The 25,403-nt window shown below is 51.2% G+C and overlaps 1 protein-coding gene across 2 annotated transcripts in view; it reads left to right on the top strand.

Moving 5' to 3' along the window:
• The window catches only part of LOC112238597 (protein jagged-1b), a 162,985-nt gene that overhangs the window by 32,257 nt on the left and 105,325 nt on the right, over positions 1 to 25,403 (top strand). For both annotated transcript variants that reach the window (XM_042305797.1, XM_042305798.1), the window contains exons 4-5: positions 4,456 to 4,713; positions 11,731 to 11,791. In XM_042305797.1, the coding sequence (XP_042161731.1) occupies positions 4,456 to 4,713; positions 11,731 to 11,791 (319 nt within the window). The remainder of the gene's footprint in view (positions 1 to 4,455; positions 4,714 to 11,730; positions 11,792 to 25,403) is intronic.

Below are 25,403 nucleotides of genomic sequence, written 5' to 3'. Positions count from 1 at the left end.
AACAATTCCAAAACTACTATCTTATACAAAGTGTAAAGGGATAAAGAATATGTACATAAGGATATATGAATGAGTGATGGTACAGAGCAGCATAGGCAAGATACAGTAGATGATATCGAGTACAGTATATACATATGAGATGAGTATGTAAACAAAGTGGCATAGTTAAAGTGGCTAGTGATACATGTATTACATAAGGATGCAGTCGATGATATAGAGTACAGTATATACGTATGCATATGAGATGAATAATGTAGGGTAAGTAACATTATATAAGGTAGCATTGTTTAAAGTGGCTAGTGATATATTTACATCATTTCCCATCAATTCCCATTATTAAAGTGGCTGGAGTTGAGTCAGTGTCATTGTCAGTGTGTTGGCAGCAGCCACTCAATGTTAGTGGTGGCTGTTTAACAGTCTGATGGCCTTGAGATAGAAGCTGTTTTTCAGTCTCTCGGTCCCAGCTTTGATGCACCTGTACTGACCTCGCCTTCTGGATGATAACGGGGTGAACAGGCAGTGGCTCGGGTGGTTGATGTCCTTGATGATCTTTATGGCCTTCCTGTAACATCGGGTGGTGTAGGTGTCCTGGAGGGCAGGTAGTTTGCCCCCGGTGATGCGTTGTGCAGACCTCACTACCCTCTGGAGAGCCTTACGGTTGAGGGCGGAGCAGTTGCCGTACCAGGCGGTGATACAGCCCGCCAGGATGCTCTCGATTGTGCATCTGTAGAAGTTTGTGAGTGCTTTTGGTGACAAGCCGAATTTCTTCAGCCTCCTGAGGTTGAAGAGGCACTGCTGCGCCTTCTTCACGATGCTGTCTGTGTGAGTGGACCAATTCAGTTTGTCTGTGATGTGTATGCCGAGGAACTTAAAACTTGCTACCCTCTCCACTACTGTTCCATCGATGTGGATAAGGGGGGTGTTCCCTCTGCTGTTTCCTGAAGTCCACAATCATCTCCTTAGTTTTGTTGACGTTGAGTGTGAGGTTATTTTCCTGACACCACACTCCGAGGGCCCTCACCTCCTCCCTGAAGGCCGTCTCGTCATTGTTGGTAATCAAGCCTACCACTGTTGTGTCGTCCGCAAACTTGATGATTGAGTTGGAGGCGTGCGTGGCCACGCAGTCGTGGGTGAACAGGGAGTACAGGAGAGGGCTCAGAACGCACCCTTGTGGGGCCCCAGTGTTGAGGATCAGCGGGGAGGAGATGTTGTTGCCTACCCTCACCACCTGGGGGCGGCCCGTCAGGAAGTCCAGTACCCAGTTGCACAGGACGGGGTCGAGACCCATTGAGATTCTACTTTGTCTCTGTACTGACGCTTAGCTTGTTTGATAGCCTTGCGGAGGGAATAGCTGCACTCTGTACCGGTACCCCCTGTATATAGCCTCCACATTGACTCTGTACCGGTACCCCCTGTATATAGCCTCCACATTGACTCTGTACCGGTACCCCTGTATATAGCCTCCACATTGACTCTGTACCGGTACCCCCTGTATATAGCCTCCACATTGACTCTGACCGGTACCCCTGTATATAGCCTCCACATTGACTCTGTACCGGTACCCCTGTATATAGCCTGGGAACATTGACTCTGTGGCCCCCTGCATATAGCCTCCACATTGACTCTGTGAGTATGTCCCCCTGCTAGCCTCCACATTGACTCTGTACCGGTGGGGACCCCTGTATATAGCCTCCACATATACTCTGTACCGGTAACCCCTTTAAATAGCCTCCACATTGGCTCTGTGAAGGAGAGACCCCTGTATATAGCCTCCACATATACTCTGTGGCACTGTATTGTACCCCCTCATATAGCCTCCAGTTATTGACTCTGGAGCAGGACCCCTGTATATAGCCTCCACATTGACTCTGTAGTACCCCTGTCATTGATAGCCTCCACATGACTCTGTGTCTGAGCCCTGAATATAGCCTCCATATTGACTCTGTACTGTACGCTTAGCTTGTTTATAGCCTCCACATTGACTCTGTACCGGTACCCCCTGTATATAGCCTCCACATTGACTCTGTACCGGTACCCCCTGTATATAGCCTCCATATTGACTCTGTACCGGTACCCCCTGTATATAGCCTCCATATTGACTCTGTACCGGTACCCCCTGTATATAGCCTCCATATTGACTCTGTACCGGTACCCCTGTATATAGCCTCCATATTGACTCTGTACCAGTACCCCTGTATATAGCCTCCATATTGACTCTGTACCGGTACCCCTGTATATATCCTCCATATTGACTCTGTACCGGTACCCCCTGTATATATCCTCCACATTGACTCTGTACCGGTACCCCCTGTATATAGCCTCCACATTGAGACCTAAACCTCTTACATTTCATTTCTGAAGTGTTACATCTTGGTGTGTTTTGTATACCATTTAGCTGTGGAGCCTGCAGTCTTGCTGGTCGAAGTGGCTATCGGAGCATTTAATTAGCTCGGTAATTTTCAGTTTTGGGACACTAGTGCAAATGGAGGGGCGAAGGAAGAGGGGGATTGGTTGAATCCCAAATCTGTTTTCTCCTAGAAGGATTAGGGTGATTGGGGATTCAGCCAATCTGTTTTCTCCTAGATGTTTCCTCTCTGTCTATTTGATGTTTCTATCTTAAAGCCCCTGTGAAATGTTACAGCCTGAATTTTACAATGATTCAATTGAGATTTTGTGCCTACAAACCGCGTAATGTGAAATTGGAATTATGTTTTTAATTTGTTTCTCCAATTAATAAAAAATGACAAGAGGAAATGTCTTTAGTCAATAACTATTTAACCCCTTTGTAATGGCAAGCCTAAATAAGTTCAGAAGTAAACATTTTCTTAACAATTCACATAAGTTGCATGGACAGATTCTGTTAATGTCTCCGGTCATATAAAGTGTAGTAGACTTGCATGAAATGTTTTATAAAAGGTCTGGTATGAGTAGGCATAAGGACAACAAACACAAATGCACAAACACATATTGATGGCAATTGGAATGCACAGAAATACCGTGACGAGATCCCGAGTCCCATTGGGCATTATGGGTATTATTTTCTGGGTATTATGGGTATTTTATGGGTATTATTGTATGGGTATTATTTTATGGGTATTATTTTATGGGTATTGTATTCTGGGTATAATTGTCTTGGTATTATTTTCTGGGTATTATGGGTATTTTATGGGTATTATGGGCATTATGTTATGGGTATTTTATGGGTATTATGGGCATTATTTTCAGGGTATTATTTTCTGGGTATTATGGGTATAATTTTATGGGTATTATTTGATGGCTATTATTTTCTGGGTATTATGGGTATTATTTTCTGGGTATTATGGGTATTATTTGATGGGTATTATGGGTAATATTTTATGGGTATTGTGGGTATTATTTGATGGGTATTTTCTGGGTATTATTTGATGGGTATTAGTTGATGGGTATTATGGGTATTCTTTTCAGGGTATTATTTTATGGGTATTATGGGTATTATTTTATGGGTATTATTTGATGGGTATTATGGGTATTATTTGATGGGTATTATTTGATGGGTATTATGGGTATTATTTGATGGGTATTATGGGTAATATTTGATGGGTATTGTTTGATGGGTATTATGGGTATTATTTTCTGGGTATTATGGGTATTATTTGATGGGTATTGTTTGATGGGTATTATGGGTATTATTTTCTGGGTATTATGGGTATTATTTGATGGGTATTATTTTCTGGGTATTATGGGTATTATTTGATGGATATTATTTGATGGGTATTATTTTTTGGGTATTATGGGTATTATTTGATGGGTATTATTTGATGGGTATTATGGGTATTATTTTCTGGGTATTATGGGTATTATTTGATGGGTATTATTTTCTGGGTATTATGGGTATTATTTGATGGGTATTATTTTCTGGGTATTATGGGTATTACTTTCTGGGTATTATGGGTAATCTTTTATGGGCATTGTGGGTAATATTTTCTAGGTATTATGGGTATTTTATGGGTATTATTTGATGGGTATTATGGGTACTATGGGTATTATTTTCTAGGTATTATGGGTATTATTTGATGGGTATTATGGGTATTCTTTTCTGGGTATTATGGGTAATCTTTTATGGGCATTGTGGGTAATATTTTCTAGGTATTATGGGTATTTCATGGGTATTATTTGATGGGTATTATGGGTACTATGGGTATTATTTTCTAGGTATTATGGGTCTTATTTGATGGGTATTATGGGTACTATGGGTATTATTTTCTAGGTATTATGGGTATTATTTGATGGGTATTATGGGTATTCTTTTCTGGCAATCATGGGTAATATTTTCTGGGTATTATGACTCATACTGTGGTACTCTACACGCTCAGACATGCATTTAACAGTCTTTTTAACACTGATTCTGTCTTTCTCATAAGGATAGTAACCTGTTAACTATATATTCTAACTGCTTGTATATCTATGACCCATTAGGTGGTGATGGTCAGGTGATTGAGAAGGCGTCCCACTCTGGGATGATCAACCCCAGCCATCAGTGGCAGAAGCTCAGCCACAACGGTCCTATTGGTCAGTTCGACTATCAGATCCGGGTCAGCTGTGACGAGCACTACTACGGCTTCGGATGCAACAAGTTCTGCCGACCCCGAGACGTGTTCTTCGGGCACTACACCTGCGACTACAACGGGAATAAGACCTGTCTGGAGGGCTGGTCTGGACTAGAATGTAACACACGTATGTAAACACGGACTACTTCCTACTTACTTCTTGTGATCCATTCCTGGAAAGTTTTAACCTAAAAGGGTCTTCTTCTGGTTAAATGGATAAAACACATGTAAGCTGGGAGAGAGACGGAGAGAGGAAGATTAACATGGACAGTTTGTCTGTGTGCCTGGAGGCTATAGAATGATGATGGTACAGATTATTTCAATGTTGGAGAAAGGGGAATACAAGCCTATGAAAACACTAGGATGGATGTTCAGCTTGCTGATTAACTTCCTCCCTTTTGTACTTGCGTGTGTCAAATGTCAATAGATATTAGGTGCGGAACTGCCAACAAACGTCCCTTAATACTGCCAACAGGTATTTACTGACGTTTGTGCTAATTTAGGCTTTCTTCCTGTCCCTTACCCCCACGCCACATCCTCCACCCCTCCAACACCTTCCCTTCTCCAACTCTCCCTCCTTATCCCTTCATCCCTCCACCCCTCCTTCCCTCCCTCTCCATCCTCCTCCCTCTCCCTCCTCCTCCCTCTATCCCTCTACCCCTCCTTCCCTCCTCCTCCCTCTCCCTCCTCCTCCCTCTATCCCTCTACCCCTCCTTCCCCCTCTCCCTCCCCTCCTCCTCCTCCTCCTCTTCCTCCCTCTATCCCTCTACCCCTCCTTCCCTCCTCCTCCCTCTCCCTCCATCACACCACCACTCCTTCCCTCCCTCACCCTCCTCCTCCACCCCTCCTTCCATCACTCCACCACTCCTTCCCTCCCTCTCCCTCCTCCTTCACTACTCCTTCCCTCCCTCTCCCTCCTCCTCCACCCCTCCTTCCCTCCCTCTCCCATCTCCTCCTTCTCCTCCTCCCTCCCTCTCCCTCCATCACTCCACCACTCCTTCCCTCCCTCCCTCTCCCTCCTCCTCCACCCCTCCTTCCATCACTCCACCACTCCTTCCCTCCCTCCCTCCCTCTCCCTCCTCCTCCACCCCTCCTTCCCTCCCTCTCCCATCTCCTCCTTCTCCTCCTCCCTCCCTCTCCCTCCTCCTCCACCCCTCCTTCCCTCCCTCTCCCTCCTCCTCCACCCCTCCTTACATCACTCCACCACTCCTTCCCTCCCTCTCCCTCCTCCTCCACCACTACTTCCCTCCCTCTCCCTCCTCCTCCACCCCTCCTTCCCTCCCTTTCCCTCCACCTCCTTCCCTCCCTCCTCTCCCTCCTCCTCAACCCCTCCTTCCCTCCCTCCCTCCCCCTCCTCCTCCACCACTCCTTCCCTCCCTCTCTCTCCTCCCCCACCCCTCCTTCCCTCCCTCTCTCTCCTCCTTCACCCGTCCTTCCCTCCCTCTCCCTCCTCCTCCTTCCCTCCCTCTCCCTCCTCCACCCTCCTTCCCTCCTTCCCCCTCCTCCTCCACCCCTCATTCCCTCCCTCTCCCTCCTCCTCCACCCCTCATTCCCTCCCTCTCCCTCCTCCTCCACCCCTCCTTCCCTCCCTCTCCCTCCTCCTCCACCCCTCCTTCCCTCCTCCTCCTTCCCTCCCTCCTCCTCCACCCCTCCTTCCCTCCCTCCCCCTCTTCCTCCACCACTTCTTCCCTCCCTCTCCCTCCTCCTCCACCCCTCCTTCCCTCCCTCTCCCTCCTCCTCCACCCCTCCTTCCCTCCCTCTCCCTCCTCTTCCTTCCCTCCCTCTCCCTCCTCCTCCACCCCTCCTTCCCTCCTTCCCCCTCCTCCTCCACCACTCATTCCCTCCCTCTCCCTCCTCTACACCCCTCCTTCCCTCCATCTCCCTCCTCCACCCCTCCTTCCCTCCCTCTCCCTCTCCCTCCTCCTCCACCCCTCCTTCCCTCCCTCTCCCTCCTCCTCCTTCCCTCCCTCCCTCCTCCTCCACCCCTCCTTCCCTCCCTCTCCCTCCCCTTCCTTCCCTCCCTCCCTCCTCCACCCCTCCTTCCCTCCCTCTCCCTCCTCCTCCACCCCTCCTTCCCTCCCTCTCCCTCCTTCCCTCCCTCTACCTCCTCCTCCACCCTCCTTCCCTCCCTCTCCCTCCTCCTCCACCACTCCTTCCCTCCCTCTCCCTCCTCCTCCACCCCTCCTTCCCTCCCTCTCCCATCTCCTCCTTCTCCTCCTCCCTCCCTCTCCCTCCATCCTCCACCATTCCTTCCCTCCCTCCCTCTCCCTCCTCCTCCACCCCTCCTTCCATCCTCCCACCACTCCTTCCCTCCCTCCCTCTCCCTCCTCCTCCACCCCTCCTTCCCTCCCTCTCCCTCCTCCCTCCACCCCTCCTTACATCCTCCACCACTCCTTCCCCCCTCTCCCTCCTCCTCCACCACAACTTCCCTCCCTCTCTCTCCTCCTCCACCCCTCCTTCCCTCCCTTTCCCTCCACCTCCTTCCCTCCCTCCCTCTCCCTCCTCCTCAACCCCTCCTTCCCTCCCTCCCTCCCCCTCCTCCTCCACCACTCCTTCCCTCCCTCTCTCTCCTCCTCCACCCCTCCTTCCCTCCCTCTCTCTCCTCCTCCACCCGTCCTTCCCTCCCTCTCCCTCCTCCTCCTTCCCTCCCTCTCCCTCCTCCACCCTCCTCCTTCCTTCTTCCCCCTCCTCCTCCACCCCTCATTCCCTCCCTCTCCCTCCTCCTCCACCCCTCCTTCCCTCCCTCTCCCTCCTCCTCCCCCCCCCTCCTCCCTCCTCCTCCTCCTTCCCTCCCTCCTCCTCCCACCCCTCCTTCCCTCCCTCCCCCTCTTCCTCCACCACTCCTTCCCTCCCTCTCCCTCCTCCTCCCTCCTCCTTCCCTCCCTCTCCCTCCTCCTCCTTCCCTCCCTCTCCCTCCTCCACCCCTCCTTCCCTCCCTCTCCCTCCTCCTCCTTCCCTCCTTCCCTCCCTCTCCCTCCTCCTCCTTCCCTCCCTCCCCTCCCCCTCCCCTCCTTCCCTCCCTCTCCCTCCTCCACCCCTCCTTCCCTCCCCTCCCCCTCCTCCCACCCCTCCTTCCCTCCCTCTCCCTCCTCCTCCCCTCCCTCCTTCCCTCCCTCCTCCCTCCTCCACCCCTCCTCCCTCCCTCCCTCTCCCTCCTCCTCCACCCCTCCTTCCCTCCCTCTCCCTCCTCCTCCACCCCTCCTCCTCTCCTCCCCTCCTCCACCCCTCCTTCCCTCCCTCTCCCCCCCCCTCCACCCCTTCCCTCCCTCCTCCCTCCTCCTCCTTCCTTCCCCCTCCCTCCTCCACCCCTCCCCCTCCTTCCCTCCCTCCTCTCCCTCCCTCCTCAACCCCTCCTTCCCTCCCTCCCTCCCCCTCCTCCTCCACCCTCCTTCCCTCCCTCCCTCTCCTCCTCCTCCACCCCTCCTTCCCTCCCTCTCTCCTCCTCCTCCTTCCCTCCCTCTCCCTCCTCCTCCTTCCCTCCCTCTCCCTCCTCCACCCTCCCCTCCCTCCCTCTCCCCTCCTCCTCCACCCTCATTCCCTCCCTCCCTCTCCCTCCTCCTCCACCACTCCTTCCCTCCCTCTCTCTCCTCCTCCACCCCTCCTTCCCTCCCTCTCTCCTCCTCCTCCTCCACCCCTCCTTCCCTCCCTCTCCCTCCTCCTCCTTCCCTCCCTCTCCCTCCTCCTCCCCCCCTTCCTTCCTCCCCTCCCTCCTCCTCCTCCCCCTCATTCCCTCCCTCTCCCTCCTCCTCCACCCCTCCTTCCCTCCCTCTCCCTCCTCCCTCCACCCCTCCCTTCCCTCCTCCTTCCCTCCCTCCCTCCTCCTCCACCCCTCCTTCCCTCCCTCCCCCCTCCTCCACCACTCCTTCCCTCCCTCTCCCTCCTCCTCCACCCCTCCTTCCCTCCCTCTCCCTCCTCCTCCTTCCCTCCCTCTCCCTCCTCCACCCCCCTCCTTCCCTCCCTCTCCCTCCTCCTCCTTCCCTCCTTCCTCCCTCTCCCTCCTCCTCCTTTCCTCCCTCCCCCTCCCTCCTCCACCCCTCCTTCCCTCCCTCTCCCTCCTCTCCTCCCTCCCCTCCCTCCCCTCCACCCCTCCTTCCTCCTCCCCTCCTCCACCCCTCCTTCCCTCCCTCTCCCTCCTCCTCCCTCTCCCTCCTTCCCTCCCTCTCCCTCCTCCACCCCTCCTTCCCTCCCCCTCTCCCTCCTCCTCCACCCCTCCTTCCCTCCCTCTCCCTCCTCCTCCACCCCTCCTCCCTCCATCTCCCTCCTCCACCCCTCCTTCCCTCCACCCCCTCCCTCCCTCTCCCTCCTCCTCCACCCCTCCTTCCCTCCCTCTCCCTCCTCCTCCTTCCCTCCCTCCCCTCCTCCTCCACCCCTCCTTCCCTCCCTCCCTCCCTCCCCCCTCCTTCCCTCCCTCTCCCTCCTCCACCCCTCCTTCCCTCCCTCTCCCTCCTCCTCCACCCCTCCCCCTCCCCTCTCCCTCCTTCCCTCCCTCTCCCTCCTCCTCCACCCCTCCTTCCCTCCCTCTCCCTCCTCCTCCACCCCTCCTTCCCTCCCTCTCCTCCTCCTCCCCCCTCCTCCCTCCCCTCCCCTCCTCCTTCTCCTCCTCCCTCCCTCTCCCTCCATCCTCCACCTTCCTTCCCTCCCTCCCCTCCCTCCTCCTCCACCCCTCCTTCCTCCTCCTCCTCCCTCCCTCCCTCTCCCTCCCTCCTCCACCCCTCCTTCCCTCCCTCTCCCTCCTCCTCCACCCCTCCTTCCCTCCCTCCCTTCCCTCCCCTCTCCCCTCCTCCTTCCCTCCTTCCCTCCCCTCCTCCCTCCTCCTCCCTCCCCCTCCTCCCCTCCCCTCCTCCTCCTCCCTCCCTCCCCCTCCTCCTCCACCCCTCCTTCCCTCCCTCTCCCTCCTCTTCCTTCCCTCCTCCCTCTCCCTCCTCCACCCCTCCTTCCCTCCCTCTCCCTCCTCCTCCACCCCTCCTTCCCTCCCTCTCCCTCCTCCTCCCTCCTCCCTCCTTCCCTCCCTCTCCCTCCTCCACCCCTCCTTCCCTCCCTCTCCCTCCTCCTCCACCCCTCCTTCCCTCCCTCTCCCTCCTCCACCCCTCCTTCCCTCCCTCTCCCTCCTCCTCCACCCCTCCTTCCCTCCCTCTCCCTCCTCCTCCTTCCCTCCTCCCTCCTCCTCCACCCCTCCTTCCCTCCCTCCCTCCTCCTCCCCCTCCTCCCTCCCTCTCCCTCCTCCTCCTTCCCTCCCTCCCCCTCCTCCTCCACCCTCCTTCCCTCCCTCCCCTCCTCCTCCTTCCCTCCCCTCTCCCTCCTCCACCCCTCCTTCCCTCCCTCTCCCTCCTCCCTCCCCCCCTCCTTCCCTCCCTCTCCCTCCTCCCTCCCTCCTCCCTCCTCCCTCCCCTTCCCTCCCTCTCCCTCCTCCACCCCTCCTTCCCTCCCCTCCCTCCTCCTCCACCCCTCCTTCCCTCCCTCTCCCTCCTCCTCCACCCCTCCTTCCCTCCCTCTCCCTCCTCCTCCACCCCTCCTTCCCTCCCTCTCCCTCCTCCTCCTTCCCTCCCCCCTCCCTCCTCCTCCACCCCTCCTTCCCTCCCTCTCCCTCCACCTCCTTCCCTCCCCTCCCTCCTCCCTCCCTCCCTCCCCCTCCTCCCTCCCCCTCCTCCCCCCCTCCTCCACCACTCCTTCCCTCCCTCTCCCTCCTCCACCCCTCCTTCCCTCCCCTCTCTCCTCCTCCACCCCCCTTCCCTCCCTCTCCCTCCTCCTCCCTTCCCTCCCTCTCTCCTCCTCCACCCCTCCTTCCCTCCCTCTCCCTCCTCCTCATTCCCTCCCTCTCCCTCCTCCTCCCCCTCCTTCCCTCCCTCCCCCTCCTCCTCCACCCCTCCTTCCCTCCCTCCCTCTCCTCCTCCTCCTTCCCTCCCTCTCCCTCCCTCCTCCCCCCTCATTCCCTCCCTCTCCTCCTCCACCACTTCTTCCCTCCCTCTCCTTCCTCCACCTCTCCTTCCCTCCCTCTCCCTCCTCCTCCACCCCTCCTTCCCTCCCTCTCCCTCCTCCTCCCTCCCTCTCTCTCCTCCTCCACCCCTCCTTCCCTCCCTCTCCCTCCTCCTCATTCCCTCCCTCTCCCTCCTCCACCCCTCCTTCCCTCCCTCCCCCTCCTCCTCCACCCCTCCTTCCCTCCCTCCCCCTCCTCCTCCACCCCTCATTCCCACCCTCTCCCTCCTCCACCCCTCCTTCCCTCCCTCCTCCTCCTCCACCCATCCTTCCCTCCCTCTCCCTCCTCCTCCACCCCTCCTTCCCTCCCTCTCCCTCCTCCTCCTTTCCTCCCTCTCCCTCCTCCACCCCTCCTTCCCTCCCTCCCCCTCCTCCTCCACCCATCCTTCCCTCCCTCTCCCTCCTCCTCCACCCCTCCTTCCCTCCCTCTCCCTCCTCCACCCCTCCTTCCCTCCCTCCCCCTCCTCCTCCACCCCTCATTCCCTGCCTCTCTCTCCTCCTCCACCCCTCCTTCCCTCCCTCTCCCTCCTCCTCATTCCCTCCCTCTCCCTCCTCCACCCCTCCTTCCCTCCCTCCCCCTCCTCCTCCACCTCTCCTTCCCTCCCTCTCCCTCCTCCTCCTTCCCTCCCTCTCCCTCCTCCACCCCTCATTCCCTCCCTCTCTCTCCTCCTCCACCCCTCCTTCCCTCCCTCTCCCTCCTCCTCATTCCCTCCCTCTCCCTCCTCCACCCCTCCTTCCCTCCCTCCCTCCCCTCCTCCTCCACCCATCCTTCCCTCCCTCTCCCTCCTCCTCCACCCCTCCTTCCCTCCCTCTCCCTCCTCCTCCTTCCTTCCCTCCCTCTCCCTCCTCCACCCCTCCTTCCCTCCCTCTCCCTCCTCCTCCACCCCTCCTTCCCTCCCTCTCCCTCCTCCTCCTTCCCTCCCTCTCCCTCCTCCACCCCTCCTTCCCTCCCTCTCCCTCCTCCTCCACCCCTCCTTCCCTCCCTCTCCCTCCTCCTCCTTCCCTCCCTCTCCCTCCTCCACCCCTCCTTCCCTCCCTCTCCCTCCTCCTCCACCCCTCCTTCCCTCCCTCTCCCTCCTCCTCCTTCCCTCCCTCTCCCTCCTCCACCCCTCCTTCCCTCGCTCCTCCTCCTCCTCCTCCACCCCTCATTCCCTCCCTCTCTCTCCTCCAGCTATCTGTAGGCAGGGCTGCAGTACAGAACATGGACACTGCAAAGAGCCAGATGACTGCAAGTAAGTGGCTCTTTCCTCCCCTCCTTTCTCTCCAGGAATAACTGGAATCTGCTTCTCATTTTCAATGTCTGCCATGATATTTATGATTCATTACTTGACAAACAGCATTTTATCATGTGCAGCTTAATCCCCAGGTCCCTGGTATGGGAGTGGAGCTGTGTTGTAGCTGACTATAAGTGGAGCTGTGTTGTAGCTGACTATAAGTGGAGCTGTGTTGTAGCTGACTATAAGTGTAGCTGTGTTGTAGCTGACTATAAGTGGAGCTGTGTTGTAGCTGACTATAAGTGGAGCTGTGTTGTAGCTGGCTATAGGGTCTGAGGGAGTGGAGCTGTGTTGTAGCTGGCTATAAGTGGAGCTGTGTTGTAGCTGACTATAAGTGGAGCTGTGTTGTAGCTGACTATAAGTGGAGCTGTGTTGTAGCTGACTATAAGTGGAGCTGTGTTGTAGCTGACTATAAGTGGAGCTGTGTTGTAGCTGACTATAAGTGGAGCTGTGTTGTAGCTGACTATAAGTGGAGCTGTGTTGTAGCTGACTATAGTGGAGCTGTGGAGCTGGAGCTGTGTTGTAGCTGGCTATAGGGTCTGAGGGAGTGGAGCTGTGTTGTAGCTGGCTATAAGTGGAGCTGTGTTGTAGCTGGCTATAGGGTCTGAGGGAGTGGAGCTGTGTTGTAGCTGACTATAAGTGGAGCTGTGTTGTAGCTGACTATAAGTGGAGCTGTGTTGTAGCTGACTATAAGTGGAGCTGTGTTGTAGCTGACTATAAGTGGAGCTGTGTTGTAGCTGACTATAAGTGGAGCTGTGTTGTAGCTGGCTATAGGGTCTGAGGGAGTGGAGCTGTGTTGTAGCTGGCTATAAAATGGTAATAGGGGTTATGTGTGTAGGGGTGATAGTAAGGGCTCAGGGATGGGGGGATGATTGGGACGGATGGAGGGATGGGGGAGAGGGAGAGTCGGTAGGACGGATGATTGGGATGGATGGGGGAGAGGAGGAAGGACGGATGATTGGGACGGGTGGAGGGATGGAGGAGAGGGAGGGAGGGACGGATGGAGGGATGGGGGAGAGGGAGGAGGGAAGGATGGATGATTGGGATGGATGGGGGAGAGGGAGGGAAGGATGGATGGAGGGATGGGGGAGAGGGAGGGAGGGATGGATTATTGGGACGGATCGAGGGATGGAGGAGAGGGAGGGAGGGACGGATGGAGGGATGGAGGAGAGGGAGGGAGGGACGGATGGGGGTGGTCTGAATTTAACCCTAGTCCCTCTGTCTGTTCAAATCAAATCAAATTTATTTATGTAGCCCTTCGTACATCAGCTGATATCTCAAAGTGCTGTACAGAAACCCAGCCTAAAACCCCAAACAGCAAGCAATGCAGGTGTAGAAGCACGGTGGCTAGGAAAAACTCCCTAGAAAGGCCAAAACCTAGGAAGAAACCTAGAGAGGAACCAGGCTATGTGGGGTGGCCAGTCCTCTTCTGGCTGTGCCGGGTGGAGATTATAACAGAACATGGCCAAGATGTTCAAATGTTCATAAATGACCAGCATGGTCGTATAATAATAAGGCAGAACAGTTGAAACTGGAGCAGCAGCACGGTCAGATGGACTGGGGACAGCAAGGAGTCATCATGTCAGGTAGTCCTGGGGCATGGTCCTAGGGCTCAGGTCCTCCGAGAGAGAGAAAAAAGAGAGAATTAGAGAGAGCATATGTGGGGTGGCCAGTCCCCTTCTGGCTGTGCCGGGTGGAGATTATAACAGAACATGGCCAAGATGTTCAAATGTTCATAAATGATCAGCATGTTCGAATCATAAGAAGGCAGAACAGTTGAAACTGGAGCAGCAGCACGGCCAGGTGGACTGGGGACAGCAAGGAGTCATCATGTCAGGTAATCCTGGGGCATGGTCCTAGGGCTCAGGTCCTCCGAGAGAGAGAAGGAGAGAATTAGAGAACACACACTTAGATTCACACAGGACACCGAATAGGACAGGAGAAGTACTCCAGATATAACAAACTGACCCTAGCCCCCGACACATAAACTACTGCAGCATAAATACTGGAGGCTGAGACAGGAGGGGTCAGGAGACACTGTGGACCCATCCGAGGACACCCCGGACAGGGCCAAACAGGAAGGATATAACCCCACCCACTTTGCCAAAGCACAGCCCCCACACCACTAGAGGGATATCTTCAACCACCAACTGAGGGAGAGGGGGTGTTTCATGTTACCATCCTGAGACAGGGCCGAGTATAGCCCACAAAGATCTCCGCCATGGCACAACCCAAGGGGGGGGGCGCCAACCCAGACAGGATGACCACATCAGTGAATCAACCCACTCAGGTGACGCACCCCTTCCAGGGATGGCATGAGAGAGCCCCAGTAAGCCAGTGACTCAGCCCCTGTAATAGGGTTAGAGGCAGACAATCCCAGTGGAAAGAGGGGAACCGGCCAGGCAGAGACAGCAAGGGTGGTTCGTTGCTCCAGAGCCTTTCCGTTCACCTTCCCACTCCTGGGACAGACTACACTCAATCATATGACCCACTGAAGAGATGAGTCTTCAGTAAAAGGTTGAGACCGAGTTTGCGTCTCTGACATGGGTAGTCTCTGTTCATGGTTCTGTCTGCGTGCCGGCCAAGGGATTGTGTGCAGTTCCACTTTTTGCCTAATAGACCATTACATTATGGAATGTAACAAAGAATCGCTATTGAATTCTGAGCAATTCCAAAAAGGGAGAGGGGTAGTGGTTTCATGTTTATGATACAGCCTGAGGAGAGGGAGGGGGTAGCCATGTTTATGATACTGCCTGAGGGAGAGGGGTAGTGGTTTCATGTTCATGTTTATGATACAGCCTGAGGGAGAGGGGTAGTGGTTTCATGTTTATGATACAGCCTGAGGGAGAGGGGTAGTGGTTTCATGTTTATGATACAGCCTGAGGGAGAGGGGTAGTGGTTTCATGTTGTTGTTTATGATACAGCCTGAGGGAGAGGGGTAGTGGTTTCATGTTTATGATACAGCCTGAGGGAGAGGGGTAGTGGTTTCATGTTGTTGTTTATGATACAGCCTGAGGGAGAGGGGTAGTGGTTTCATGTTGTTGTTTATGATACAGCCTGAGGGAGAGGGGTAGTGGTTTCATAGTTGTTTGTTTATGATACAGCCTGAGGGAGAGGGGTAGTGGATACAGCCTGAGGGAGAGGGGTAGTGGTTTCATGTTGTTGTTTATGATACAGCCTGAGGGAGAGGGGTAGTGGTTTCATGTTGTTTATGATACAGCCTGAGGGAGAGGGGTAGTGGTTTCATGTTGTTGTTTATGATACAGCCTGAGGGAGAGGGGTAGTGGTTTCATGTTTATGATACAGCCTGAGGGAGAGGGGAGTGGTTTCATGTTGTTTATGATACAGCCTGAGGGAGAGGGGTAGTGGTTTCATGTTTATGATACAGCCTGAGGGAGAGGGGTAGTGGTTTCATGTTTATGATACAGCCTGAGGGAGAGGGGTAGTGGTTTCATGTTTATGATACAGCCTGAGGGAGAGGGGTAGTGGTTTCATGTTGTTGTTTATGATACAGCCTGAGGGAGAGGGGTAGTGGTTTCATGTTGTTGTTTATGATACAGCCTGAGGGAGAGGGGTAGTGGTTTCATGTTTATGATACAGCCTGAGGGAGAGGGGTAGTGGTTTCATGTTGTTGTTTATGATACAGCCTGAGGGAGAGGGGTAGTGGTTTCATGTTGTTGTTTATGATACAGCCTGAGGGAGAGGGGTAGTGGTTTCATGTTGTTGTTTATGATACAGCCTGAGGGAGAGGGGTAGTGGTTTCATGTTGTTGTTTATGATACAGCCTGAGGGAGAGGGGTAGTGGTTTCATGTTGTTTTGATACAGCCTTTATGATACAGCCTGAGCCTGGAGAGGGGTAGTGGTTTTTCATGCCTGAGGGAGAGGGGTAGTGGTTTCATGTTTGTTTATGATACAGCCTGAGGGAGAGGGGTAGTGGTTTCATGTTGTTGTTTATGATACAGCCTGAGGGAGAGGGGTAGTGGTTGTTGTTCATGTTGTTGTTTATGATACAGCCTGAGGGAGAGGGGTAGTGGTTTCATGTTGTTGTTTATGATACAGCCTGAGGGAGAGGGGTAGTGGTTTCATGTTGTTGTTTATGATACAGCCTGAGGGAGAGGGGTAGTGGTTTCATGTTGTTGTTTATGATACAGCCTGAGGGAGAGGGGTAGTGGTTTCATGTTGTTGTTTATGATACAGCCTGAGGGAGAGGGGTAGTGGTTTCATGTTTATGATACAGCCTGAGGGAGAGGGGTAGTGGTTTCATGTTGTTGTTTATGATACAGCCTGAGGGAGAGGGGTAGTGGTTTCATGTTGTTGTTTATGATATGATACAGCCTGAGGGAGAGGGGTAGTGGTTTCATGTTGTTGTTTATGATACAGCCTGAGGGAGAGGGGTAGTGGTTTCATGTTTATGATACAGCCTGAGGGAGAGGGGTAGTGGTTTCATGTTGTTGTTTATGATACAGCCTGATACAGCCTGGGAGAGGGGTAGTGGTTTCATGTTGTTGTTTATGATACAGCCTGAGGGAGAGGGGTAGTGGTTTCATACAGCCTGTTGTTTATGATACAGCCTGAGGGAGAGGGGTAGTGGTTTCATGTTGTTTATGATACAGCCTGAGAGGGAGAGTGGGGTAGTGGTTTCATGTTGTTGTTTATGATACAGCCTGAGGGAGAGGGGTAGTGGTTTCATGTTTGTTTATGATACAGCCTGAGGGAGAGGGGGGGTAGTGGTTTCATGTTTATGATACAGCCTGAGGGAGAGGGGTAGTGGTTTCATGTTTTGTTTATGATACAGCCTGAGGGAGAGGGGTAGTGGTTTCATGTTGTTGTTTATGATACAGCCTGAGGGAGAGGGGTAGTGGTTTCATGTTTATGATACAGCCTGAGGGAGAGGGGTAGTGGTTTCATGTTGTTGTTTATGATACAGCCTGAGGGAGGGGTAGGGGTAGTGGTTTCATGTTGTTGTTTATGATACAGCCTGAGGGAGAGGGGTAGTGGTTTCATGTTGTTGTTTATGATACAGCCTGAGGGGGGAGAGCCTGAGGGGTAGTGGTTTCATGTTGTTGTTTATGATACAGCCTGAGGGAGAGGGGTAGTGGTTTCATGTTGTTGTTTATGATACTGCCTGAGGGAGAGGGGTAGTGGTTTCATGTTGTTGTTTATGATACAGCCTGAGGGAGAGGGGTAGTGGTTTCATGTTGTTGTTTATGATACAGCCTGAGGGAGAGGGGTAGTGGTTTCATGTTGTTGTTTATGATACAGCCTGAGGGAGAGGGGTAGTGGTTTCATGTTGTTGTTTATGATACAGCCTGAGGGAGAGGGGTAGTGGTTTCATGTTTATGATACAGCCTGAGGGAGAGGGGTAGTGGTTTCATGTTTATGATACAGCCTGAGGGAGAGGGGTAGTGGTTTCATGTTTTATGATACTGCCTGAGGGAGAGGGGTAGTGGTTTCATGTTGTTGTTTATGATACAGCCTGAGGGAGAGGGGTAGTGGTTTCATGTTGTTGTTTATGAGCCTGAGGGAGACAGCCTGAGGGAGAGGGGTAGTGGTTTCATGTTTGTTGTTTATGATACAGCCTGAGGGAGAGGGGTAGTGGTTTTCATGTTTATGATACAGCCTGAGGGAGAGGGGAGTGGTTTCATGTTGTTGTTTATGATACAGCCTGAGGGAGAGGGGTAGTGGTTTCATGTTGTTGTTTATGATACAGCCTGAGGGAGAGGGGTAGTGGTTTCATGTTGTTGTTTATGATACAGCCTGAGGGAGAGGGGTAGTGGTTTCATGTTGTTGTTTATGATACAGCCTGAGGGAGAGGGGTAGTGGTTTCATGTTGTTGTTTATGATACAGCCTGAGGGAGAGGGGTAGTGGTTTCATGTTGTTTATGATACAGCCTGAGGGAGATGTGGTTTCATGTTGTTGTTTATGATACAGCCTGAGGGAGAGGGGTAGTGGTTTCATGTTTATGATACAGCCTGAGGGAGAGGGGTAGTGGTTTCATGTATGATACAGCCTGAGGGAGAGGGGTAGTGGTTTCATGTTGTTGTTTATGATACAGCCTGAGGGAGAGGGGTAGTGGTTTCATGTTGTTTATGATTTAGCCTGAGGGAGAGGGGTAGTGGATGGGTTTATGATACAGCCTGAGGGAGGGGTAGTGGTTTCATGTTTGTTTTGATTTATGATACAGCCTGAGGGAGAGGGGTAGTGGTTTCATGTTGTTGTTTATGATACAGCCTGAGGGAGAGGGGTAGTGGTTTCATGTTGTTGTTTATGATACAGCCTGAGGGAGAGGGGTAGTGGTTTCATGTTGTTTATGATACAGCCTGAGGGAGGAGAGGGGCCTGAGGAGAGGGTAGTGGTTTCATGTTGTTGTTTATGATACAGCCTGAGGGAGAGGGGTAGTGGTTTCATGTTGTTGTTTATGATACAGCCTGAGGGAGAGGGGTAGTGGTTTCATGTTTTGTTTATGATACAGCCTGAGGGAGGGGAGTGGGTGATAGTGGTTTCATGTTGTTGTTTATGATACAGCCTGAGGGAGAGGGGTAGTGGTTTCATGTTGTTGTTTATGATACAGCCTGAGGAGAGGGGGTAGCCTGAGGGAGAGGGGTTTCATGTTGTTGTTTATGATACAGCCTGAGGGAGAGGGGTAGTTTCATGTTGTTTATGATTTAGCCTGAGGGAGAGGGTAGTGGTTTCATGTTTTGTTTATGAGCCTGAGGGAGAGGGGTAGTGGTTTCAGTGGTTGTTGTTTATGATACAGCCTGAGGGAGAGGGGTAGTGGTTTCATGTTGTTGTTTATGATACAGCCTGAGGGAGAGGGGTAGTGGTTTCATGTTGTTTATGATACAGCCTGAGGGAGAGGGGTAGTGGTTTCATGTTGTTTATATACAGCCTGAGTGGTTTCATGTTTTGTTTATGCCTGAGGGAGAGGGGTAGTGGTTTCATGTTTTATGATACAGCCTGAGGGAGAGGGGTAGTGGTTTGTTGTTTATGATACAGCCTGAGGGAGAGGGGTAGTGGTTTCATGTTGTTGTTTATGATACTGCCTGAGGGAGAGGGGTAGTGGTTTCATGTTTATGATACAGCCTGAGGGAGAGGGGTAGTGGTTTCATGTTGTTGTTTATGATACAGCCTGAGGGAGAGGGGTAGTGGTTTCATGTTGTTGTTTATGATACAGCCTGAGGGAGAGGGGTAGTGGTTTCATGTTGTTTATGATACACAGCCTGACTGGGAGAGGGGTAGTGGCCTGAGGGAGAGGGGTAGTGGTTTGTTGTTGTTTATGATACAGCCTGAGGGAGAGGGGTAGTGGTTTCATGTTGTTGTTTATGATACAGCCTGAGGGAGAGGGGTAGTGGTTTCATGTTGTTGTTTATGATACAGCCTGAGGGAGAGGGGTAGTGGTTTCATGTTGTTGTTTATGATACAGCCTGAGGGAGAGGGGTAGTGGTTTCATGTTGTTGTTTATGATACAGCCTGAGGGAGAGGGGTAGTGGTTTCATGTTGTTTATGATACAGCCTGAGGGAGAGGGGGGGTTTAGTGGTTTCATGTTGTTGTTTATGATACAGCCTGAGGGAGAGGGGTAGTGGTTTCATGTTGTTTATGATACAGAGGAAGAACTATTGGATATCAGATCGGCCTTAACTCACCAGCAGTACGACCAGGAATACGACTTTCCCGAAGCAGATCCTTTGTTCCCCCGGGGCAATTGAACTGATTCCAGCAGCCGACCCAAAACAATGGCGGCGAAGGAGAGGTACTTGGAGTGGTCTTCTAGTCCGATTTAGGAGGCGCGCACACCACCCACCGCTTACGAGAATATTACTCTTACTTAATGTTCAGTCTCTGGATAACATAGTTGACGAGCTCAGTGTGTGGATCTCTTTCCAGAGAGACATTAGGGATTGTAACCTACTCTGCTTCACGGAAACATGCATCTCTTGAGATATACGCTCCGAATCCGTCCAGCCAGCTGGATTCTCGGGTCATCGCGCAGACAGGGATAAGTAACTGAACTAAATGACTATCGCCCTATAGCACTCACTTCTGTCATCATGAAGTGCTTTGAGAGACTAGTCAAGGATCATACCACCTCCACCTTACCTGTCACCACCTAGACCCACTTCAATTTGTTTACCGCCCCAATATGTCCACAGACAATGCAATCACGATCACACTGTCATATCGCATGTGGACAAGAGGAATACATATGTAAGAATGCTGTTGATTGACTATAGCTCAACATTCAACACCATAGTACCCTCCAAGCTCATCATTTAGCTCGAGGCCCCGGGACTGAACCCTGCCCTGTGCGACTGGGTGCTGTACTTCCTGATGGGCCGCCCCCAGATGGTGAAATTAGGAAACACCTCCACTTTGCTGATCCTCAACACTGTGGCCCCACAAGGTTGTGTACTCAGCCCCCTCCTGTACTCCCTGTTCATTAATGTGTGAATGTGGCCAAGCACGCCTCCAACTCAATCATCAAGTTTGCAGATGACACAACAGTAGTAGACTTGATTACCAACAATGACAAGCCTACAGGGAGAAGCTAAGGGCTCTGGGAGTGTGGTGTCAGGAAAATAACCTCTCACTCAACATCAACAAAACAAAGATGATCGTGGACTTCAGGAAACAGCCGAGGGAGCACCCATCCACATCGATGGGACCGCAGTGGAGAAGGTGGAAAGCTTCAAGTTCCTCGGCGTACATGTTACTGACAAACTGAAATGGTTAACTCACACAGACAGTGTGGTGAAGAAGGTGCAACAGCTTCTCTTCAACCTCAGGAGGCTGAAGAGATTTGGCTTGTCACCTATAACCCTCACACACTTTTACAGATGCACCATCAAGAGCATCCTGTCGGGCTGTATCACCGCTTAGTACGGCAACTGCACCGCCCGCAACCCCAGGGCTCTCTTCAACGCATCACTGGGGGCAAACTACCTGCCCTCCAGGACACCTGCAGCACCTGATGTCACAGGAATTCCAAAAAGATCATCAAGGACATTATCCACCCGAGCCACTGCCTGTTCACCCCGCTATCATCCAGAAGGCGAGGTCAGTAATGGTGCATCAAAGCTGGGACCGAGAGACTGATAGAAGCTGTTTAACTCAAGACCATCAGACTGTTAAACAGCCCCCACTAGCCAGCTACCGCCCGGTTCCTCAACCCTGCACCTTAGAGGCTGCTGCCCCCTATAGATAGACTTCACTGTCCACTTTAATAAATGGACCACTCATTAATAGTGTTTCCGCTCTGACATTACTCATCCCATATGTACATACTGTATTATATTCTATTGTGTCTTACTCTATACCGCTCTGACATTACTCATCCCATATGTACATACTGTATTATATTCTATTGTGTCTTACTCTATACCGCTCTGACATTACTCATCCCATATGTACATACTGTATTATATTCTATTGTGTCTTACTCTATACCGCTCTGACATTACTCATCCCATATGTACATACTGTATTATATTCTATTGTGTCTTACTCTATACCGCTCTGACATTACTCATCCCATATGTACATACTGTATTATATTCTATTGTATCTTACTCTATACCGCTCTGACATTACTCATCCCATATGTACATACTGTATTATATTCTATTGTGTCTTACTCTATACCGCTCTGACATTACTCATCCCATATGTACATACTGTATTATATTCTATTGTGTCTTACTCTATACCGCTCTGACATTACTCATCCCATATGTACATACTGTATTATATTCTATTGTGTCTTACTCTATACCGCTCTGACATTACTCATCCCATATGTACATACTGTATTATATTCTATTGTGTCTTACTCTATACCGCTCTGACATTACTCATCCCATATGTACATACTGTATTATATTCTATTGTGTCTTACTCTATACCGCTCTGACATTACTCATCCCATATGTACATACTGTATTATATTCTATTGTGTCTTACTCTATACCGCTCTGACATTTGCATCCCATATGTACATACTGTTTATATTCTTATTGTGTCATTACTTTACTCTGACATTTGTCCCATATGTATTACTGTATTATATGAAATTGTTAGATATTACTTGTTAGATATTACTCCATTGTCGGAGCTAGAAACACAAGCATTTAGTTAGATACTACTGCACTGTTGGAGCTAGAAACACAAGCATATAGTTAGATACTGCTGCACTGTCGGAGCTAGGAACACAAGCATATAGTTAGATACTACTGTACTGTTAGAGCTAGAAACACAAGCGTTTAGTTAGATACTACTGCACTGTTAGAGCTCGGAACACAAGCATATAGTTAGATATTACTGTTGGAGCTAGGAACTCAAGCATTTAGTTAGATATTACTGATGGAGTTAGGAACACAAGCATTTAGTTAGATACTACTGCACTGTTGGAGCTAGAAACACAAGCATTTAGTTAGATACTACTGCACTGTTGGAGCTAGAAACACAAGCATTTAGTTAGATACTACTGCACTGTTGGAGCTAGGAACACAAGCATATAGTTAGATACTACTGCACTGTTGGAGCTAGAAACACAAGCATATAGTTAGATACTACTGCACTGTTGGAGCTAGGAACACAAGCATATAGTTAGATACTACTGTACTGTTAGAGCTAGAAACACAAGCGTTTAGTTAGATATTACTGCACTGTTGGAGCTAGGAACACAAGCATATAGTTAGATATTACTGCACTGTTGGAGCTAGGAACACAAGCATATAGTTAGATATTACTGCACTGTTGGAGCTAGGAACACAAGCATTTAGTTAGATACTACTGCACTGTTGGAGCTAGAACACAAGCATTTAGTTAGATATTACTGCACTGTTGGAGCTAGGAACACAAGCATTTAGTTAGATACTACTGCACTGTTGGAGCTAGAAACACAAGCATTTAGTTAGATACTGCTGCACTGTCGGAGCTAGGAACACAAGCATATAGTTAGATACTACTGCACTGTTGGAGCTAGGAACACAAGCATATAGTTAGATACTACTGCACTGTTGGAGCTAGGAACACAAGCATTTAGTTAGATATTACTGTTGGAGCTAGAAACACAAGCATTTAGTTAGATACTACTGCACTGTTGGAGCTAGGAACACAAGCGTATAGTTAGATACTACTGCACTGTTGGAGCTAGGAACACAAGCATATAGTTAGATACTACTGCACTGTTGGAGCTAGGAACACAAGCATTTAGTTAGATATTACTGTTGGAGCTAGAAACACAAGCATTTAGTTAGATACTACTACACCCGCAATACCATCTGATCAATATTTGTATGTGACCATTAACATTTGGTTTGATGAGGCAAGGAGAAGGGTTCGAGCCAAGCTGAGATGGTTATCAGATGGGTGTTGTGTACCTCAGTCCCACTTAGCCATTAGAGATGACAGGATGCCTCTCAAATGGAACCCCATTCCCTATATAGTGCACTACTTTAGTCTAGGACCTATTGGGATCTGGCTAAAGTAGTGCACTATGTAGAGAACAGTGTGCCCTTTGGGATGCACACCAAAACATGCAGAGGAAAACTAGTGACGTCAGAGCGTGAGAAAAACAAGGCGACTGAATAGAAGATCAAACGTGATCTTCCCAGGAACGCTTGACTTTGACATGTGGCCAAAACAGAACAGTAAACCTAACTAAGCCAGTCTGAGACCCAGAGACACAAACAAAGCTGTGAGATACAGGAGAAGCACATCTCAACTTTATGTGCCAAATGTAAAAAAAATAAAAAAACAGGATCTTAGTCAGCCGAGCTTCTGCATGAAAAACCGAAAGGTCAGACAATGTACAAAAGCCTCCAGCTGATGGAGAAGGTATGGCTGCTGTTGGATGGAGAAGGTATGGCTGCTGTTGGATGGAGAAGGTATGGCTGCTGTTGGATGGAGAAGGTATGGCTGCTGTTGGATGGAGAAGGTATGGCTGCTGTTGGATGGAGAAGGTATGGCTGCTGTTGGATGGAGAAGGTATGGCTGCTGTTGGATGGAGAAGGTATGGATGCTGTTGGATGGAGAAGGTATGGCTGCTGTTGGATGGAGAAGGTATGGCTGCTGTTGGATGGAGAAGGTATGGCTGCTGTTGGATGGAGAAGGTATGGCTGCTGTTGGATGGAGAAGGTATGGCTGCTGTTGGATGGAGAAGGTATGGCTCAGTCCTGTTGGATGGAGAAGGTATGGCTGCTGTTGAATGGAGAAGGTATGGCTGCTGTTGGATGGAGAAGGTATGGCTGCTGTTGAATGGAGAAGGTATGGCTGCTGTTGGATGGAGAAGGTATGGCTGCTGTTGGATGGAGAAGGTATGGCTGCTGTTGGATGGAGAAGGTATGGCTGCTGTTGGATGGAGAAGGTATGGCTGCTGTTGGATGGAGAAGGTATGGCTGCTGTTGGATGGAGAAGGTATGGCTGCTGTTGGATGGAGAAGGTATGGCTGCTGTTGGATGGAGAAGGTATGGCTGCTGTTGGATGGTAAAGAAATAAAAAAACAGGATCTTAGTTGGATGGAGGTATGGCTGCTGTTGGATGGACAAGGTACAAATGGCTGCTGTTGGATGGAGAAGGTATGGCTGCTGTTGGATGGAGAAGGTATGGCTGCTGTTGGATGGAGAAGGTATGGCTGCTGTTGGATGGAGAAGGTATGGCTGCTGTTGGATGGAGAAGGTATGGCTGCTGTTGGATGGAGAAGGTATGGCTGCTGTTGGATGGAGAAGGTATGGCTGCTGTTGGATGGAGAAGGTATGGCTGCTGTTGGATGGATGGCTGCTGTTGGATGGAGAAGGTATGGCTGCTGTTGGATGGAGAAGGTATGGCTGCTGTTGGATGGAGAAGGTATGGCTGCTGTTGGATGGAGAAGGTATGGCTGCTGTTGGATGGAGAAGGTATGGCTGCTGTTGGATGGAGAAGGTATGGCTGCTGTTGGATGGAGAAGGTATGGCTGCTGTTGGATGGAGAAGGTATGGCTGCTGTTGGATGGAGAAGGTATGGCTGCTGTTGGATGGAGAAGGTATGGCTGCTGTTGGATGGAGAAGGTATGGCTGCTGTTGGATGGAGAAGGTATGGCTGCTGTTGGATGGAGAAGGTATGGCTGCTGTTGGATGGAGAAGGTATGGCTGCTGTTGGATGGAGAAGGTATGGCTGCTGTTGGATGGAGAAGGTATGGCTGCTGTTGGATGGAGAAGGTATGGCTGCTGTTGGATGGAGAAGGTATGGCTGCTGTTGGATGGAGAAGGTATGGCTGCTGTTGGATGGAGAAGGTATGGCTGCTGTTGGATGGAGAAGGTATGGCTGCTGTTGGATGGAGAAGGTATGGCTGCTGTTGGATGGAGAAGGTATGGCTGCTGTTGGATGGAGAAGGTATGGCTGCTGTTGGATGGAGAAGGTATGGCTGCTGTTGGATGGAGAAGGTATGGCTGCTGTTGGATGGAGAAGGTATGGCTGCTGTTGGATGGAGAAGGTATGGCTGCTGTTGGATGGAGAAGGTATGGCTGCTGTTGGATGGAAAAGGTATAGCTGCTGTTGGATGGAAAAGGTATGGCTGCTGTTGGATGGAGAA

Source organism: Oncorhynchus tshawytscha, linkage group LG25, assembly GCF_018296145.1.
Source record: "Oncorhynchus tshawytscha isolate Ot180627B linkage group LG25, Otsh_v2.0, whole genome shotgun sequence".
Taxonomy (NCBI): domain Eukaryota; kingdom Metazoa; phylum Chordata; class Actinopteri; order Salmoniformes; family Salmonidae; genus Oncorhynchus; species Oncorhynchus tshawytscha.
The sequence above is the reverse complement of the archived record's forward strand: the minus strand, read 5'-3'. Positions and strand labels throughout refer to the sequence as shown.